This window comes from Scatophagus argus, chromosome 3 (genome assembly GCF_020382885.2).
Source record: "Scatophagus argus isolate fScaArg1 chromosome 3, fScaArg1.pri, whole genome shotgun sequence".
In the NCBI taxonomy this organism is placed as follows: domain Eukaryota; kingdom Metazoa; phylum Chordata; class Actinopteri; family Scatophagidae; genus Scatophagus; species Scatophagus argus.
Window position 1 is genome coordinate 11,854,650 of NC_058495.1, and position 20,427 is coordinate 11,875,076.

The following is a 20,427-nucleotide window of genomic DNA, read 5'->3' on the forward strand; positions in this document are numbered from 1 at the left end:
AAATAATAAGTCTTATTGTTGCCTTTCTGATTTTAAATGGAGGTATATTCCAGACGTTTATACCCCTTGGCGAATGGCGTGGCCCGTACGGGGACAGTTGTGCAGGTTTAAACCTCCTTAAGTCTTTGACAAATTTTTACTGCAGCTTTATCGAAGTATCTGTGCACGGATGGGGTAAGAGCTCAGATGCAGTCTTATGATGCCATTTTTATTTCTGCAAAATGGAGCAATTCATGGGTCCAAAAATCATGATCAAATAACCGTTACTTACTTACTCACTATGAGTATCTGTGCAGGATGTTGCTATGATGTTATGTAAAGCCCTTTGAGACAAACTACTAAAAATGGACTATATAAATAAAGTTGTCTTGTCTTGTCTTTACATACTGTAGAATGTAGATTTAGAATAACACCACTCCAAGGCTGTTACAATTTCGTTGTATTCCTTGTATAATGACAATAAAGGCTTCTGATTCTGATAAAGGTTTCTGATGATGATTAGCTGTTGAAACATGTTCAGTTAATACAGGTCACAGCTGGAGTGTATGCATACAGACCATGAATCTAAAGTTGAGCTCCAATGTCAACTAAAAACATCTTTATTTCCATTAGTCAAGATACCACTGCCTTTGACTGTCTGCAGCAATAGGGCTACACCTGAACAGAGAAATATAAAGTTTTTCAGATCGAAGACCCAAGTTCAAGTGACTTAATTCGGATTTTACTGCTGGAGTTAGTTGGTGGAGGTTCAGGGATTTTTGTATGAGGAAGTTGAAATAATCTGTGTTTAGGACATGATGTGTTACAGTCCTTCAACAAGTGGTACTATCATCTGCGACTACATGGGAAAACTAAAATAAATAAATAAATAAATAAAGGGAAAATATTCAATAGCCACATTAAATAAGGTTCTCTATGACCGTTAACACCATGCTATGTCTGAAATGTGGACAATGATGGACCCACGAGGGGCAAAACAACAGTGACACCTTACAATGTGTTCCAACATGATAACAAAGTTTGAGCTGATGGTTAAACATTTGATAAGAATATCATAGTGGATCCACTGTTTAGTTCAGGCTGTTGCTTCATTCATTCATTCATTTATTATTCCCTGCAACTGTCATTAGACCGGCCTTGCCACACTGCTGATACGCCTCTGGTGGACCCGGACCGGTGACAGTCGGTGTCCAGGTGCACTTTGGGAAGGATCCCTTGAGTGCTGATGCTGTAAGAGAGAAAGAAACTGGGCGTTGCCTTAAGATGAGCGGAAAATCAGAGCTTTAATTCCCCGCGTGTGTGCATGAGACCTGTTGGTTAAATCCTCTTATTTTCAATACCAACTTAAAGATTTTCATTTCGTAGTGAGTGTGCCTCGTCAGCGCTGTATGATAAATTATTCACAGAGCCATGTTATGCCTGTTTTGAAACAGCCTTTAAATTCGTCTGCATACCATTTCACAGCCACAGCGTTGCCAAGCGCGCCGCGGGAAGCTTGCAGAAAAAAAAAAAACACGCAGATGTACCGAAAAGCTGTTCCCATATAACAGACGGTGGCTCGATTATCATAAGGTGAATCGCAGATCACGTTGTCAAGAGAACAGTGAGTGATTTTGTGCTGCACTACGTCCACAGACGTCTGGTTTTCTTGACGTCAGGAGAAGTCTGAGCGGACCCAGCGCTGCGCACAAGCAGAGCAACCACATCGCTCCCAGAGGGAAGGAGAACACATCACAGCTACAGATCGCCATTTAGGTATGTGCTTTTTGCCCCCCTCCCTCACCCCACCAAGTTAAATAGTCACAAAAAATACATCATCAGTCGTGTAGTTTCTCTTTTGGCAGTAAAACTTGCAAAGCCTTCAGAGCGCTTGTATGTCGCATGTCTGCAGCCTCCTGATTTAACCCAGAGATGCTGTCTTCCTTTGACTGCCGTACCCTTGAGCGCTGCAGTACGGCTCGCACACCCACGTCTCCTTGTTCTTCTTCTTCTTCTTCTTCCTTCTGTAGTCTGCATGCATGATCACCGACACGACAGTCAGACTCATTTCAGAACCGCAGACACATTGCACCGGCAAATTGTTCTAAATTTTAATTCAACCTCCTGTTTGTCATTCACGCCCTGCAGCGTTAATGCAGAGCAGGTTATTAAATGTTCCTCAGTGAAGCCGAGTCTCCGTTTGACCAGAGCTCTCCTATTTGCAGATATGTTGTTTTTTTCCTAATTTCTTCTGAGCAAACTAATTGTTTAAAACCGCAGAAAATATAGCACAGGTCCCCCAGCTGGTATCTGCCTCTACTGACCATGCGTTTTTTGAGGCGGTACACGGTCCCTTTCTTGCGGCTGTCTCTGCTGCACAGTTTGCCCTACTTTCAAGCTGTTATTTGTTTCTATTTATTGTTGCCTGGCCGGTTGTCAGCAAAGAAGTCTGTGTGTTTGTTGTGGCTTGGGCAGTAGTCACGTTTTCTTGTCAGTAAGCAAGTTGATGTTTTTTTCTTGATCCATTTTTGTAATGCTTTTTGTTCTTGTTCATTTGTTATTGCAATTCATAGCATTTTGCTTAGCCGTAAAATAATAATAATAATAATAATAATAATGAATAAGAGACTGCAGTACAGACCAGCCCTGCAGTTTTTAGCTTATTGATCAGTCATCACGCATACAAGAAGAAACATACCACTAACCTGACTTCTTTTCATTCTGTCTAATCAGACTTGGAGATCTTAAAAAAAAAAATGCCAGTAAGAGCTGCAATAATTAGAATACCTAATCAGGAAAATCAGTGGTTTCACAGAAGCCAGCCAAACTGCAAAGGGCACATTAAACTGATTCAGAAGCAGAAGTGTCAGTCCTGCTGTTTATACTGCCTGCTGTCACAGTCTTATTACTATTAATTGACTAAATAAAAACAGTGCATCAATGCCCATTGATTGTTGTGTAATGTTTTTTCCCCACTGTGTGCTTGCAGGATGTTTGTAAAAGAGACAGCATTAGAAAATGTGTAAAATCTCAAAATAACATGTTACATGTTGTCTTTTAGGGAATTTTTATCTCAAACATTATTTTCATGAAAAGTCACGGTCCAATCAGAATACTTGTTCAGTTTAGCCCAGTCCTTGATTTATTTGAATACATACGCAGTGGGTCAAAATGTTGTACATGTACTCTGAATCTATTCACTGTTTTTTTTTTTTTGTTCTGTTTTTTTCTGCCCCATAGCTGTAGTGTGGTGAATCCGATCAGCGTTGTAGGATGCCTCTTGGAGAGGATGGAAATGGGTGGAAAAAGAAGACATCTGACATCAAAGAACATTATGACTTCAAAGAAGTGCTGGGAACGTAAGTTGCACAGATAGTTTAATGCTCTTGTCGGAGCAGAGCTGGATTGCCAAAGTGGCAACGTGGGCAACTACACCAGTGGCCCCAGACCCTCAAGGGGTCTGAACACCTCATTGTCACTTAGCATATTAGATAACCGGGACTTTTTTCCCCCCAGAAAGGTGCATTATGTTAAGGTGGCTGCAGAAGTCTCAGCAGCAAAATGATCTGCCTAACTAGATCCCAAAATAAGCATGTTTTTATGTGGTTTGGATGAACTGGCTGTTAAATGTGAATTAGTTTAGAGGCCACATCTTGGAGGATGTAAGAGGAGTTTTTGAAATATATTTTTTATAATCTAATTTTGTGGTTCTTGCATGGGTCTCATTGTGTTTTACTCTAATCCCCACAAAAACAACTGACAAGCAGCAGGCATGGGCCCAGGCTGAGCTCCAGCACGCTAACATCACTCGGGTTTCTAGAGTTTGAGGTAAAATTTAAGGCGGGTGCCACGTGTAGTCTGCTGTGTGCAGTGTAACTGATGGGCACTTGGAAGTAACAGAGAGCTGGAGAAACCGAGGGGTCAGAAGTCGCCCACCACTCATTGTCCCCTATCTGTCCATGCTGTCAGGACTGCAGCATTTGAGTCCTGACGCTGAAGTCTCCCAAGGAACTTGACAGACATTCTGGACATGCCTGTCACTTATGCCCGTGTGGACTCATACTTGTCTTGTTCTTGGCCACACTGGATGCTGACTCAGCTATTTCCTACTCAGTTCGAAGTATACAAAAAATGCATTATTTACCTGATCACTCTGACTTTTGTCTGAGCAAGACAAAGACATTATAAATGGATCAATTCAATTCAACAGAATGTTTAAAATTAAAAATATTTAAAACTTAGGTGAATCTTGTAGCGGTTTGCATTATTCCAAGCTGCTGTTTACTACAGTCGTGACCATGATTTTAAACCTGAATTCATGTATGTGTTTAACATTTATTTGTGTGCAGGCATGTAGTTATGGCTGCATATGAGTTTGTTTATTACAGAACATTATTCTTTAGTTATTATTCTTACCTTGGATATAACATCAATAATGGTGAAGATGAGTAACTGTATTTCAAATTTAACATTAATTTATGTACTCGAAACAATATGTCTTGCGCAACCAATATCAGATTAACACTAAAGACTTGATCCATTTAACAAAACTGATCTATATTGTGTAGCACAAATCAGACCCAAGTCAGTCCTGATTGGCTAGTACTGTGTGAGAAACAACATGGATTTCTCCTTATTTATTTCTTTGATAAACTAAAGCACACATGTACTTAAGGCAAAATAAATAAAGAAAGAAAGAAAGAAAGAAATAATTTACAACAAAAAAAAAAGAAAAAAATAACAACAAAAAAAAAGTTTACACAAACCTGTTCCAGCAGCTGCTGCCTATTTGTCTGCAAAACTTTTACTGTTTAACTTGCCTACTTACTTGATGTGGTCTGGTGGCAGACTATACTTCTTTCTGGCCTTACAGTCTGGAATCCAAAATAGATTATATTTATATTTTGATTTCATATACCTTCGTTTTGCAATAAACTGCAAAATAAATCTTCAGCCATGAGGGTGAAGGTTGCCTTGCAGTCAATAATGGTGAGGGCTGGACTCACACAGATCTGTGACCGCACTCTCCAGGGGGACAGGATTGAGCCCAGATGGTCGGGCGGCACCTTCCCAACCCCCCCCAAACTAAGTACAAGTGACCTAGCGCATGTCCACCTGTGATGACATGAGTGTACCATATGGAGAGTGGTTGTTTTCTGTCTTCTTGGAATCACACCTGCGTCCCCAGAGAAGCTGCACAGAATCAGATTTTAATGACTGTGCATCTCTGGTTCTCATCCAAAAAAGTGAAATAGCAGTGGGAAGATGATGAGGCTGGTTATGTGAAGTGCTGTAGGAGGACATCAAATACGACTTCAGTCTGTGTCTCAGAGCTGTGCATGCTGTACGAAATGCACTTTGACTAGCTGGCTGTATATTTGAGAATTGACAACTGCTGCTAAAAGCTGATAACTTCTGTTATGATTCCTCTAAGACTCGGGAACTTAAAACAGTGATAGTAATTTCAAGTACGATATTAAGAGTTATGTAACAAGGATTGAAAGAGTGAACTGCCAGGATAGCGTGTTCCCATATTTCAGAAAAGAAATGGGGAAATAAGCTGTAGTAATATTCTTCCCCTCCTGTCATTATAGCTGGACCTGGCAGAGGGCAGAATTAATGTGTTGACGGAAAGCTCCTTATGCTCGGAGAGAAGATTACGGAGGAGCTTTATCCAGGAATGCAGTGTGTGGAGTTAATTGATTTATGTTGAAATATCATATTCAGATCCAGCTAATCCTCACAGTTCTACCTCTGCTTGGAGTCCACCTCAGGACAAGCTGTCCTGAAAAAAATGTCCCCCACTCTGCAGTTAACGTGTCTGTCAGCCTTTGGTTGCACATATGTTGACATTTGTTTGTTATCCTCATTAACTCCTGTCTCCTGTAACAATGTCATTTATATAGGAAGAAAAGAAAACGAGACAGAAGTGTAAAGCTCTGATATAACTCTATATTATACTCGTGAGGCCTCTTGACCTTTTTGGAGTCATGATCAGAGGGAAAACTTAAAATGTTTTCTTGTCACATGAAGACATAAAAAACACATGGTAAAAGTCTAACTTATTCAGGTCTTTTTTCTTTCTTCTTTAGATTGTAGGTGGAGTGAGAAAGAGTAGAGCCGCTCACCCATTACCGTGGTTGTTAAGGGTTATTATTGTAATCAGTGGAATTACTAGAAGTGTGGGATGGATTTGTTCTTCCTTTACTTTTGATTAGATGTCACATGAGCTGATTGAGTTTTAACGTGTTTATGTATGAAATAAGATGCTGGGGAAAGACTTAAAGGCTTAAAGGAATAGTGATATTGATTGCATCAACATTAGTTCGGTTCACGAGTCCTGAGGATAGAGATATCTGCTCAGGTTGGCAGCATGGGACCAGTTAACAAAATAGTTTCTGACCACAACACCCACAGCAGATTTTGTCTTAGATCTATCGCTAACATTCAATTCTCATTTCAGATCTCTCAACCAAACCAAATTACATGATACAAAACTGCAAAGAACTGCAGAATCAGGTGTTGGTTCTCAGTTAAAGCAGCTGTACTGTCACCCCTTTCATAATTCAGTATTTGATTCAAAAATCAAATATATAGCATTAAGCTTGAAGAAAGAAACAGAAGATATAAGAAGTTACAAAAGAGACAGACCAGTTTACGAATTACTTAAAAATGTCTGTAAATATTACTAAACATTGTCAGAAAACACTCAGACTAAATCGTTTGTTTATAGAGAAGAGCAGAGTAGTTAAGAGGGTTAACCTGCACACCACTTCAGTAGAGTGGATGAAAAATATACCGTTGTACAACAGTACAACTGTGAAAGGCCTGGTCCCAACATTTGTTGTTGTGAATGATTACAATTTTCATAATGATGCCGATGTAAGAATGAAGATTGTTTGGGATTTAGGATTGTCTGCATGTATCCACTCTGTGTTTTCTCATTTTTCATTTCCACCATAACAATAAACATTAATTGCCTAATCCTAACCGTTACCTTAACCTAACCTTAAAGCAAGTCTTCACCCTAATATTTAATGATTCACATTGTGGGGACTACATTTTGTCCCCATAAGTAAGGCAGGTCCTCACAATATGACTGTGTAAGCAGATTTTTGTCCCCACAACTACAGGAATACGTTTACACACACACAGACACACACACACACAAAATGGATTAGGCTAAAAAGAGAAAGCTTTTTTGGGACTTGGAGGCGTGCTGGGTTTGGAAGGCAGTGCTTGCATGAGGTGAGATCAATAGACTGATGCTCGTAACTGTCTGCAACAGGTCCAAGGAGCATGATGTGTATCTCACTGATGTGTATCTTTGAAACAAAAGAGGACTCTCGGTAGAATGCCGCTTAATAGTAACACAACTGGGAGAAGATTTTAAATTTTCACAAAAATAACAATGGAGGGCTGTGTAAAATAAGCAAATCTCAGGTTAATAACATTTCGATAACCTTAGTATATTTCTCACTCTTTCAAACTGCAGAACTGCACAGGGACTGTGTGTGAACAGCCCTTTTTAAGTATTAAAAATACTTACTCTATTGGACTGAGGTCTGGACTTTGACTCAGCCTCTCCACAACATTCACCTTGTTTTCTTTAAACCATTTCTGTGTAGCATTTGATGTATGCTTCAGGTCATTGTTTTGCTGGAAAATAAATCCTCTCCCAAGTTGTAGTTCTTTGCAGACTGAATCAGATTGTCCTCCAGGATTTCTCTATATTTTGCTGCATTCATTTTACCCATCACCTTTACAAGCCTTCCAGGGCCAGCTGCCGAGAAGCATCCTCACAGCATGATGCTGCCACCACCGTGTGTCACGGTGGGGATGGTGTGTTTGTGGTGATGTGCAGTGTTCGGTGTCCGCCAAACATAGCATCAAGTCTGATGCCCAGAAAGCTCCGTTTTGATCTCATCAGACCAAAGAACCTTTTTCCAGTTGACCTTGGAGTCCCCCGCAAACCTTTAGGTGAACTCTAGTAGGGATTTAGTATGAGCTTTCTTCAGCAGTGGCTTTCTCCCATAAACCTTTGACTGGCGAAGAAGCTGAACAACAGTTGTTGTTTAAAGAGTCTCTCCCATCTCTGAAGCTTTTAACTCCTTCACAGTTGTTACAGGTGTCTTCCCTCACTAGTCTTCTTCTTACACGGTCAGTCAGTTTGTGAAGATGGCCTCCTCTAGTCAGATTTACACAAGCGCCATATTTCTTCCATTTCATAATGATGCATTTAACTGAGCTCCGGGGACTGTTTAGTGATTTGGAAATTTTTTTTGTATCCATCCCCTGACTTTTACTTTTCTATAACCTTTTCTCTGAGTTTCTTGGAGTGTTCTTTTGTCTTCATGGTGTAACTGTAGCCAAGAATACTTATTAACCAGTGACTGGACCTTCCAGACACATGTCTTTATACTACAGTCACTTTAGACACATTCACTGCATTCAGGTGATTTCCATTTCACTAATTGTGGGACTACCAGCACCATTTGGTTAGAGCTCTGCTGAATTAGGTCAGTTGCTTTAAAGGGGGTGAATATTTATGCAATCACTTTACATTTCATATTATATATTTTTAATTAATTGACATTATTTTGTCGAAATCTGTTTTCACTTGGACATGAAAGGGTTTGTTTTTAATTTTTTCTTGTAAATTATCGGCGAACAAGCTAAATTGCATTGACCGTGATTTTAATAGGCACTGAAGCCTATGTTTTAATGGAGCAACATAATTTACTAAATCATTGGTTTGAAGTGAGTGCTTGTAGCTACTAAGAACTTAGGAAGGAGTTTACAACTTAACTCATTTACAAATGTGTCTAGCTCACAATGCAGCTGTATTTTCATGTGAACTAACCTATCATGTTAACATTCATAATGATAAACTGTCAGGTGGAGTCTTGAAGACATGGAAGGCAGCAATAAGAGCACATTTATCTTTGTGAAAGCACTGCAAGACACTGATAGCGATATGAGAATGTGTGAATCAATATTTTCCCATGTGGACAGCTGGGATTACAGCGTGTGTGTGTGTGTGTGTGTGTGTGTGTGTGTGTGAGACCCATGCTGTGGTGTTCATGTTGTGCTGATGGCTTTGGGGCTGGCATCCCACTGCTACAGATGCATGATTACCAGACAGGCTTTTATGTCTGTCTGTCTGACTGTCTGTCTGTCTGTCTGTCTGTCTGTTACAGCTTTAATTTAGTGACAGTCTATTAATGTGCACATAAACAAAAAGCTTCAGTGAGTAAACTTCCAAAGTGTCAGCTGTGATTCTTGATACCAATGACTCATATGAAACTTTTTTTCATTTCAGTTTACAAAGAGCAAGTTAATTTGCATTTCTTGGCCAAAAAAAAAAAAAACAGATTATCTGCAAATACTTCAGTGGTTTTATAACTGCTGGTGGAATTAAGATGTGATTTAATGTGATACTGAGCAATTTTAGACTTTAAGGCTAGATAATAAGCTGCAACCTATAGAGTTTCTTCTATTTGATTTGACTGTTTGCTAATGTTGCTGGCACATCAGCTCATCTCATCAGTTCAGAATAACAGCTACAGTAGCTTCCTCTCTCTCTCAGCTGTTCCTCTTCCTAAACCCCCTGAGAGCCCACTCTTACTACAAGGTACGTCTCCAAGTAGAAATTAGCACCTGGATGGTTAATTACAGTGGGTCTCATGGTGACAGCAGAAAAGTGCCATTTTTTTTTCTTTTTATCTTTTTAGGAGTAGTATGGATCAGGTCGCATATAATCAAAATGTGTAAGGAGACATTTAACTGTAGTACAAATTTAGCATAAATTGCTCAAGTAGTTTTGTCCAGGCAGAAAATTGTAGGAACCAAATCAAACTAATCTCTCCTGCTGACAAATCTGACAATAAAAGTGGTGAAGATAACAAATACTGATATTGTTCCCCATGCTTTTGTTTAGCTTTGTGGGAAAGGGTCTATTATTCAAAACAATGTTCTGGTCAGATGGATTTTCAGCAGCACTCTCATTGAACGAGTAATGTAACAAATTGCTAATAAATAGCTCAGTTTAAATGCTCTAATTTAAGTGTCAGCATTAGCTGTTTTTGCTTGCTGCATTCTGTGATGGTGAACTGAATATCTGTGGGTTTTGAGCTGTTTGAATGAATCTCAACGAGCCACCTTGAGTACAAGGAAACAGTGGCTTTCAAACAAGTTCACTTCTTTCTGTTTTGACAATTAATACACTAAATCATTAAACAAAAATAATCATTAGTTGCAGTTCTATCATCAACACAGTCTTTCCATGCATGGCCAGAAAAAGAAACATTGTTTTCAGTAGTAAAAGTTTGCCCCAGATTTAGGCTCCCTGACTCGGCTCACTTACCCTTCTATTTAAACAGACAGCAAGAACAAATAGATTATTTCTCATCAGTAATAGAAGATTAACGCTTGTGACTCTCTGAGGAAACCCTGGCTGCAGGCTTAAACACATTAAAAACCTTTTATAGGTCGATGAGAGTTTGAAAATGAAACCAGAGATATGTGTGAGAGAATTGTCTCTCCTTGTGTGCGCATCAGCTTCACGATGCAAACGCTTCTGCTGCGCTGGTTCGTTGAGCACAAGATGGCCACAGTACAAAGCCATCTCAAGGATTACCACAGAGCCGCACTCACTGAGCATTTATTATGGCATGATGATGGAAAAAGTCCATGTCGGGAGGAGGCGTACTGAGAGACAGTCAGGTTACACAATAACTCCTTTTCTCCTATGTTGCAGACTTAAGGTGAAGTTAAGATTGCGAACTTTTCATGTGTTTCATGGCGTGACAGATGGAAAAGAAGAGGGAGTATTTGCTAAATCATGAGCACTGGACTTCCATTGTGTATTGCATGACAGGGCTGTTTCGCACACATGTAAAGGATCCCTGTGGTTGCTGACAATGTTCGTGCAATGTTCAGGCCTCCTCCTGAGCTCCCTCCCACGCTCCTGTGGGGAAACTGTGTAAATACACTCTATTCTCCCTCTCACCGTCACCGTAATCCATAATGCAGTCTAGTCTTCCTCGGAAACAGCCACACGACATTACAGTATCTATTATTGAATGGATTAAAAATAGTTTCTCTTTTTTAAAAGCAACTGATATTTCTATAAATTTCTGTATGTGACTGTTGCTTCACCTCTCCTCCTGAGCCCAAAACCTCTTGGTAATGTCAGCATTTTGAATTATTCATCTAAACACCAGTCTCTCTCTCTCTTCCTCACACACACACACACACACAGATGACTGAATGGAGGGTATTTTGAGATCTTTTTTAAAAGCTGTGGTTAGTCGAGGGACAGTTTTTAAGAGGCAGCAAACATATTTAATAACTGAGCTTCATTTAGTGTGGGAATCAAACACAAGCACACTTTCCATAACACTTTCCATCCACCGTGGCCCTTAGCCTAAGACGAATGAATCCTACTGTAGCTTTCCAATGTTGTCCATTTCACCTCACACTCCCACACATTTTCTTTCTCTAATGTGTGCATGTCTGTGTGTTGTATGTTGTGTGTGTGTGTGTGTGCTTCCACTGCCTCTGTATCAGGGGAGCTTTCTCAGAAGTTGTTCTAGCAGAGGAGAAGAGGACCCAGAGGCTTGTGGCCATCAAGTGCATCCCCAAGAAAGCTTTGGAGGGCAAAGAGAACAACATCGAAAATGAGATTGCGGTACTGCACAGGTGAGACCAGGCTCCTCGCAATTCGTCAGCTGCCGTTTTGTGTCCAGCAGGAGGTGCAGCCTCTGACAACAATGCATGTACAGATGCAAAATATATGCAAGGGGTCAATTGAATGGGTGACTAAATGCATGGTGTCAGTAGAAACAGTAGGATTGTGCACCGGAAATGTCAGGAGTAAAGAAGATAGGCCTATTTTTAGTGTGCCTGTTGCCAGGGAAACAGCACACAGAGGCGGAGATGGTGTGGAGTTCCCCGCAGCAGTGTATTGAAGAAAGAGAAAGAGACATAGAGGGTGGAGAAGAGGGGGTGGGGGGGATATGAAAGAATGGGTGGAGTGAAGTTTGGCCAAATACCTAAGCCAACATTAAATAGGAGGAATCACGAGAGAGAAAGAGAGAGACGCTGAGAAAGTAAAAAAATGATTAAATAAATAAATAACCCAGACAGAGGATCTCTATTTCTGCTAGAAGTCACATCAGCTCCTCTCAGCTGCTGTGTTATAGTGATGGGGTGTTCATATGCTCCCAACTCTACTTGAAAGCCAAGAAAAATGCTCGACTGTCTTTTGGCTGGTTTGCAGCAATAAATGATCCAAGTGTATTTGTGTGTGTGTGTGTGTGTGTGAGAGAGAGAGAGAGGGAGAGAGAGATAGGGAGAGAGACAGAATAACATTTGTTACTGTCATTCTGACAATCCTTATAACTATCCTGTCTAAAGCTGTTACTTTCAGGTGCAGATACAGGTCATTATCACTCAAAGCAAGAGAGGTAGTTCCTGCATTTAAAGCTTTTTTTGCGTTCAATATGAGAGGCTTTCCCAGTTTGTTTTTAGGGCACCTCAAACACACAGGTTTGGTCCCAATATGCTGTAGGGCCTTTCCAGGGAAATGAGAGAACAGATTGCTGTAAATCTGAATTATGCAGCAAGAATGCCATCTGGTGACCAATTGGCAGTAAGCATAACAGAAATGTGGCTCACTTTAAAATGCAGTGTATTCTATCTGATGACTGCTGTCTGTTTATCTTCCTCAGAATCAAGCACCCCAACATTGTTTCGCTGGAAGACATCTTTGAAAGTACATCCCATCTTTATCTTGTCATGCAGCTGTGAGTGCTTCTTCCTTTTTATCTTATGGAAGAGCCAAATACATGTGCATTTAGCAGGTGTTTTTACTGAAAAATGGGGCTGATTAAGCTGATTAATCAAGCTGTCAGTTTAGAGAAATATAATTTGCAACAAAAATGCTAAACATTGTGTGGTTCAGTGTCTCTAAAGAGACTATTTGCTATTTTTCTTGATTTGAAATTCTTTTAAATCAGATATCTTTGTGTTTTGGACTGTTTATACTTTATGCTGAACTCAGTATAAAGCCTCTAATATTCCCATATTCAGTAAAACTATAGAAATATTGACCTGTTTTCCATAACTTTTGCCTGACAGGGTATCTGGAGGTGAGTTGTTTGACAGGATTGTGGAGAAAGGTTTCTACACAGAGAGAGATGCCAGCCAACTCATCCACCAGATCTTGGATGCAGTCAAATATCTCCATGATATGGGGATCGTCCACAGAGACTTGAAGGTATGATTGCTCAGGGAAGACTGAAATACAAACATTTGTCCGCTTTTCCCATTTGCAAACCGACCTGTTTGATCATCCTTATTGTCTTTCCAGCCAGAGAATTTGCTGTATTACAGTATGGACGAAGACTCCAAAATTATGATCAGTGACTTTGGACTGTCAAAGATCGAGGGAGCGGGCAGTGTCATGTCCACAGCCTGTGGTACTCCTGGATATGTGGGTAAGGCATTTCTTTCTCTGCTCAGCTCCCGGCTCTCTTTCATGTGAGCTCAGCACTTGGTGTTTCAGCCGATATCCCCTCTTTATTCAGCGCATTGTGAGAGGCTCTTTCATCCACTGCTGAGTCAATTGCAAGTGTTTCAGAAGTGCTCTCTACCTGTTTAATGTGACCTACCAGATCACACGGTATTACTGAAAGGTCAAGAATACTTCAATTCACCCTCACTGCTGCTCTGAATTGTATACTTTCCACTTTCCCTGAATGCGTGTGTTTCACAGCTCCTGAGGTGCTCGCTCAGAAGCCGTACAGCAAAGCAGTGGACTGCTGGTCCATAGGAGTTATTTCTTATATTTTGTAAGTCTCAGCTTATTCATCAGTGAGAAATATGTTAATTGATTGTCACTGAGTATTGAATATGTTCCAATGTCCCTCAGGCTATGTGGATATCCTCCGTTTTACGATGAAAATGATGCCAAGTTATTTGAGCAGATTCTGAAAGCAGAGTATGAATTTGACTCTCCATACTGGGATGACATCTCAGATTCAGGTACTACCTGTTACCAAAAATATCTCCTAACAGGTCAGAATGGACTATTACAGCATAAAGTAAACTTGTGTTTGCAGCCAAAGACTTCATCTGTCACCTGATGGAGAAAGAACCTTTGAAGAGATACACGTGTGAGCAGGCTCTCCAGCACCCATGGTGAGAAAATCAAAATACTAGTTATCTAAAAAAATACATATACACTCACTTCTTCCAGTATGCTTGTGTCTAGTGCCAAAACTAATTGTCAATTAGCTGATCAAAGGGAAATGAACTAAAATTAATCAATGACAATTTTCCTGACATATTGATCTTTAAGACATTTATTAGCAAAAGTGACAAACATTCTGTTGTTTCATGCGACAACATGCAGCTGTTTTATGTTTCTATATCTATATAACTGATCATCTTTGGGACTTGGAGTGTTGGTGAGCCAAAACAGTTTAAAGACGACACCTTGGGCTCTTAAAAAGCCATTTTTCACAGTGTTCGGACATCTTACAAACAAAAATAAATTGAAAAAAATTCAACTTTAGAAATGCAGTTTACAGTTATTTTCACTCACCTGGTTATTACTTTCTTAACTAAACAATTAATTGCTTTGTCTAAAATGTTGGAGCATCCTGAAAAAATCACAATGTTATTTCCCAGAGCCAATGGTGACACATTCAAATGTTTTGTTTTACCCAGCCTGACCCAACATGCAAATCACAAAGATATTCCATTATCATGCACGCATGGCAAAGAAAAGTATTGTATCTTCACAGAAGGTGGAACCAGCTACTGTTTGACATTTTACAAATTGCTGGATTTTATCCACTTGCTAAACAGTTACTGATTAGCTGTATGACAATCTACTAATTGACAAATGATAGGAGGAACAGCTTCAGACAGGTGCATAAACTACATGTCTGTTATGTTACTTCTGTTGATTTTGCAGGATCTGTGGAGACACAGCTCTGGACAAGAATATCCATGAGTCTGTCAGCGCTCAAATCAAGAAGAACTTTGCCAAGAGTAAATGGAAGGTCAGCGTCTTGGCTGAATCATGGACCGGCCTGCTGAAAGAGCAGTTTTAAGATTGGCAGGAGATGGAGGACATTTTGTAAGCCTTTGCTGTTTTTCTTCCTCATTAGCTGTCAGACACAAAAGGTTTTCCTCTCTCTCCCTGTTCATGCAGCAAGCATTTAATGCCACGGCGGTGGTGCGCCACATGCGGAAATTGCAACTGGGCACCAGTCTGGAGGGACCCAGTCAGATTACTCCCACCAGTCCCTGCCATGGACATCTGCTCCCAGAGGAAGAGGAAGAGGAGGAGGAGGAGGAAGATGATTTGGGAAATGGGGAGGAGGAGAGCTGTAAGTTATCAGTACACAGTGAATGAACAAACACTCTCTCTCAGACTTGTTGGTCTCTTAGCTCTAAAATATTTGACTTGGCACCTGCATATCAAACTAATTAAACCCACATTTAATAAGGAGGACAGGGAGTTAGACTGGTTTAAGGCAAATGTATAGAAATGGAAAAGGAGGAACTCAGTGCGGGGGATCAGCCTCAGGCATTGTCATCCAAGTTTGAGCCTCAGACAGTATCTAACGAAGATAAAGATGGGAGAAGTATGTGCAAGATGAAAGGAGGGATGGAGAGGATGAATGAATGTGAAGAAGAATGGAGAAGCAGAGAGGTGAGTGGATGCAGGAGGCAATGGAAGCAAGAACAAGAATCAGCTTTATTGGCAGTATATATATTTTTACATACACACACTGAATTTGTCCTCTGCATTTAACCCATACTTAGTTGAACACACATGCAACACCCAATGGAGGGGGGGTTAAGTGTCTTGCTCAAAGGCACAACCGAGACAAACCACAGATGATGGGTCAACCAGGTTTAGCACTGACAGGTGATTAGAAGTTTAACTGAGAAGTTGCTTCTGAAATAAGAACTTGTTGTCTTTAACGTTTTATATAAATCATTTCACTTGTTAAAAAGTAAACACTGAAATTCGAAACCCAGGAAGATGAGATATTTTTAGCTGTAGTTAGCCATCCTGCCAAAAATATCTTTTCATCTGTAGAAATAACAAACATTTATTATTTCATGCACTATATGGACACCTAAGTAACACCCAAAAGTATTCGGACACCTGACCATAACACCAACATGAACATTTTCTGTGGGAATTTTACCCATTCATGCAGTAGAGCATTTGTGAGTTCGAGCACTGATGTTGGATGAAAAGGGCTGACTCACAATCTCTGTTCCAGTTCAAAGGTGCTGGATGGGGTTGAGGTCAGGGTTCTGTGTGGGCCAGTCAAGTTCTTCCACACCAAACTCATCCAACCATGTCTTCATGGACTTTGGGGGCACAGTCATGGAATAGAAAAGGGCCTTCCCCAAACTGTTGCCACAAAGTTGGAAACGTAGCATTGTCCAAAATGTCTTGGTATGCTGAAGCATTAAGATTTCCCTTCACTGAGAGTAAGGGGCCAAGCCCAACCCCTGAAAAACAGCCACATACCACACATGAATTCAATAATAAAGAGGCATACTTTTGTCTATATAGGATAGAGATTAGAGAAATGCTGTAGCTTTTGCTGTTACTTAGCCTACGGAGACCATCTGCTTCAGTCTGTTTTCCCCCTTGGTTTTGGGGAGGTGAAGCAAGGCTTCTAGCACCGTAGTATTCATGAAAGCTGTGAATTTGTTGTTGTTACACAGCTGGTGTCGCTTCATCTTCACCTTCATTGTAGTCTGCTGTATTACCAGTTTGCTACTTTTAAAGAACGCATGCATACTGAGCACACTTTTAAACAAACTGGAGTGCGCAGATGGACAGGCAGCTGTTTTGTTTGCTTCCTGGTTACCCCGGGAGTAGATCCTTGTGATCCCTCTTTACTTTTGGTAAGGCACTCAGGCACAAGAATTTTGAATGACTTCAGCAAAATGTAAGTCCATTTTGAAAGTTTTAGGAGGTTCCCACTGATTTCCCTGATGTATGCTGTCAGATTAGTTGTGTCTCTGCAAAGAACGTGGAGAGTTCAAAGTTATTATGACCCAACAGCTGGAATTGCCAAAGTTACGAGGATAAGACCCTCTGTGACAAACAACAGAAGCTCCCATTAAATTTCATATGTTCTCCGTTTCTGTAATTCTCAGTGTCCCACTATGAGGACGGTCGTCGCGGGAGCACCGAGGGCAGCACAGATCGGGACAGCCTCAGGAGCTGCACCTACTGCTGCAGGCCAGCCAGTCGTGTCTGAACACAACCTCCCTTTGTCATGGAGCGCCCAGAGCTCGCCCGCCCAGTCTGGCCAGGAATGCAGAGTAGTTATCAGGCAGTGTTCACAGTGAGCAGGTCACAGCATGAAGAAACATACTGTAAGTCTGTGTCCAAAAAAGGAATATATAAATATCTATCTATCTATCTACATAGATAGATAGATAGATGAAAAAGAAAAATCCCAACTCAAGACATACACTTTTTAAACTTCCAGAACAGATTGCAAAGCTGCTCCGGGTCACAAAGAATGAACCTGGCTGCATGATCGTCCTGAAATAAACCCCCCCAGCACCCCAACCTATAGTTGTCCTTTGTGCAGCTATAGCAGACAGTGGTCATTTGGCAGTGTGTACACTCCAGGTGGTTCTGGATGGTAGCTTCAGGAAGGATCCAAGCCTCTTGGGTCTTAATCAAAGATGAGCCAGTGGCCTAAAGGCAGTCTCCTCCATTATTTTTGTTCTCACATTATCTGTCACATCTACCTCTAACTGCAGCTACTGTCTGTTTGCATCCATCTGGCTCACACACTCTACATTACTGGCAGCTTTCTCTAAAAATCTGGCCAGACAGGGCAAAAAGAAAATGGGATCGCTTTCTCATGGGAAACAGTACTGAAAGCTACTCCTGCATGTCTTTATACTCTTTACCCATCAGTGTGACTGAGTCCAGTCACTGACCAAGTAGCTGTTGTGTTGATTTAATCTCAAGGGATGTTGGCAAATGAGCATGTGACGCTGTCTGTGCCACTCGCCCATTTGTTCTGTTCAATCACTTTGTCTTTATTCTCATATTAAGTGTCCCTGTCCTTTTTTAAGTGTTTACTACTTTTGGTTAAAGTATTTTGTTTTTGTTGTTTTTTTTTTTTTGTTTTTTTTTTGGAAAGAGGAGGATGATTATAGGGGTTATTGACTCTACATTCTGGCTCAGACTGGGTCTGTGAGGAGTGGTGCTGACCTGGAGTGACTGCATGCTTCAGTTGGGTAAAACAACGTAATGTATGAATATCAAAAGGAGACTCTTTTTTTCTTTTATTTTTGGTTTTGGTTTTATGGCTGTTCTGTTATCAGAGGCTCAAACTGAGATCCCATAAATCACAGGAATCTGACCTTCTGCCATCATGCCAGGAGGAGTTATTTTGAAGGTTATGTTGGGAAGAAATTCATCATATTCATATCACACTTGTCATCCCTGCTCTTTTTGCGGCGAGCATCCGAATATCCACCCGCTGTCAGTCTCCGGGTCTGAAGCGGAGTCAGAGGGATCTCAGTCTGGGCGCTCTGCCTGCTCTGTGCTGTGCACCTCTAGTGGAAGAAGTTTTGGTCTACTGTTTGCATGACCTGGTTAAATATGTTTACATGAATGATGAACAATTAGTATAAACACACATGATTATTATTACTCTGTTGTATTGAAAAATGATGTAATACTGTAATTTTGAGCTATATAATGTGAAGTGAGTAACACCAGAAGTAATGTTGTTGACAAAGTACAACACAGCACAGTGGATTTATCATTTACATTGACTATGATGGTCAAGTCTCTACCTGAGTGACACTTCTCCTGTACTATGTTTATTTACATTGCAAACATTTTCTTCAATCTGTTTTTTTGCCTTTGCTTATGTAGAACCTCTAGAGCTGTTTATCCCTGTCTGATACCCAGGGCACAAGCCAAAAACAAAAACAAAACAAATCAAAAACAAACAAACTAACCAAAAACCCCCACATATCTTAATTTTAACCAGGTGCCAGCCACAGTGCAAAACATGAAAAAAAAAAGTATCATGGGGCTTGAAACATCACCAGTCTGTCATGGGGGTTGCCTTCAGTGTGTGAGCTCAACATTTGTCCTCCTGAGCAGATGAACTGCAGAACTAAAGCCATACAGTGAAGTGGGAATGTTTTTACTGTAGATGAAGACATGTGGCCATCTTCTAAATAAGACTCAGATGAAGGACGATGAAGGCGACGTGTTGATTTGAAGAAAAATTAGACAAAATTCTCCCCATAAAAACTGACTGAAAACACTTTAATCCTGATATCAATGATACCATACAATTATTAATTTAAAGGTAAGTCATGACATAATGCTGTATTATTAACTGTAGAGCTAGTCAAATAACCCATAAAAAATGATCTTGCCCACATGAAACCGGTTCCCGTGATCGGTCATTTTTCAGGTTCATAGTACAGTAAAATAAGGCAATCACTCTGGATTTATAAGTTATAATTGTGGAAAATATGCAAACTGTGTGTGAAGGGCTTCATGTTAACTGTAAGATAGTCAATGTTGATGACTTTGATAACCTGGCTATTATTTGTTTGGTAATGACCTTAATATGTTGAACCTTACCTGGGATTTGTTTCCACTTGGCTGTGTGTGTGTTTTTTAAAGCTTATTTTACCCATTACAAACACATCTAAATGCATAAAGAAACACATGTATATTATATATATAAATATAAGTATATATTGTATATCCTTTTTTGTAAAAGCTGTTTTGAGCTACAAACGTATGGATGCAATGCATCATGGGTTATTGAACAAGATGTAAGAAAATACAATGATTTGTACCCACAGAGATATGATTGCAGGAAATGAAATAAAACTTCCTTGTCTATGCACTGTGTGTTCTGTCTGTCATCATACAGTTGTTTTATTCTTAGATGTGTGCTGAAAACTCTGTGGTTTGTAAAGACAGACTTATTACTTATAAACAAATTAAATACAAAACACAAGGCAGACTTTACTTACCAGGGCCAGGCTTTACATTCATTCCTTTGCTACAGCTGGTGAGCATTATTCAAAACCAGTGATTTCAAAGATATAATGGAAACAATGAACACATGTGCAATGTAGTGCAACCCAAGTAGCATCATTGTAAACTACAGCGTAAAACACAATCACAATGAATTACTGTCAGCAATTATATTGTTATGCTGCTCTATAGATCAGCCCATTCATGGATTTTTTAAAATATAAACATCAGCCTGATTCTTCTGTTTAACTTGTACATTATAACTATCATTCATGTTGTGTAGTTACCTTGATAGTCATCACAGAATTACATTAATTCTTTGTGTTGACATTAGTCACACTGTCAGTGCTCTTTTGATACCT

The 20,427-nt window shown here is 40.2% G+C and overlaps 1 protein-coding gene across 1 annotated transcript; it reads left to right on the forward strand.

Annotated features, from left to right (window-relative positions):
* Window positions 1-1,261: 1,261 nt before the first annotated feature.
* Window positions 1,262-19,924, forward strand: camk1a (calcium/calmodulin-dependent protein kinase Ia). Its single transcript, XM_046383535.1, has 12 exons — window positions 1,262-1,755; window positions 3,220-3,338; window positions 11,551-11,682; window positions 12,714-12,788; window positions 13,123-13,261; window positions 13,355-13,481; window positions 13,760-13,835; window positions 13,916-14,028; window positions 14,106-14,184; window positions 14,966-15,053; window positions 15,206-15,383; window positions 17,185-19,924. Exons 2-12 carry the CDS (start codon window positions 3,253-3,255, stop codon window positions 17,286-17,288), a joined length of 1,197 nt encoding a protein of 398 aa, XP_046239491.1. The 5' UTR covers window positions 1,262-1,755; window positions 3,220-3,252; the 3' UTR covers window positions 17,289-19,924.
* The last annotated feature ends 503 nt before the right edge of the window (window positions 19,925-20,427 follow it).

What these genes read in the sequence shown, in the direction of transcription:
- camk1a (XM_046383535.1), top strand. Translation starts at nt 3,253, where the DNA reads ATGCCTCTTGGAGAGGATGGAAATGGGTGGAAAAAGAAGACATCTGAC. An exon ending in CTTTATCTTGTCATGCAGCT is followed by an intron (nt 12,789 to 13,122) that starts GTGAGTGCTTCT and finishes TTTGCCTGACAG; the next exon opens with GGTATCTGGAGGTGAGTTGT. An exon ending in CAGGCTCTCCAGCACCCATG is followed by an intron (nt 14,185 to 14,965) that starts GTGAGAAAATCA and finishes TTGATTTTGCAG; the next exon opens with GATCTGTGGAGACACAGCTC.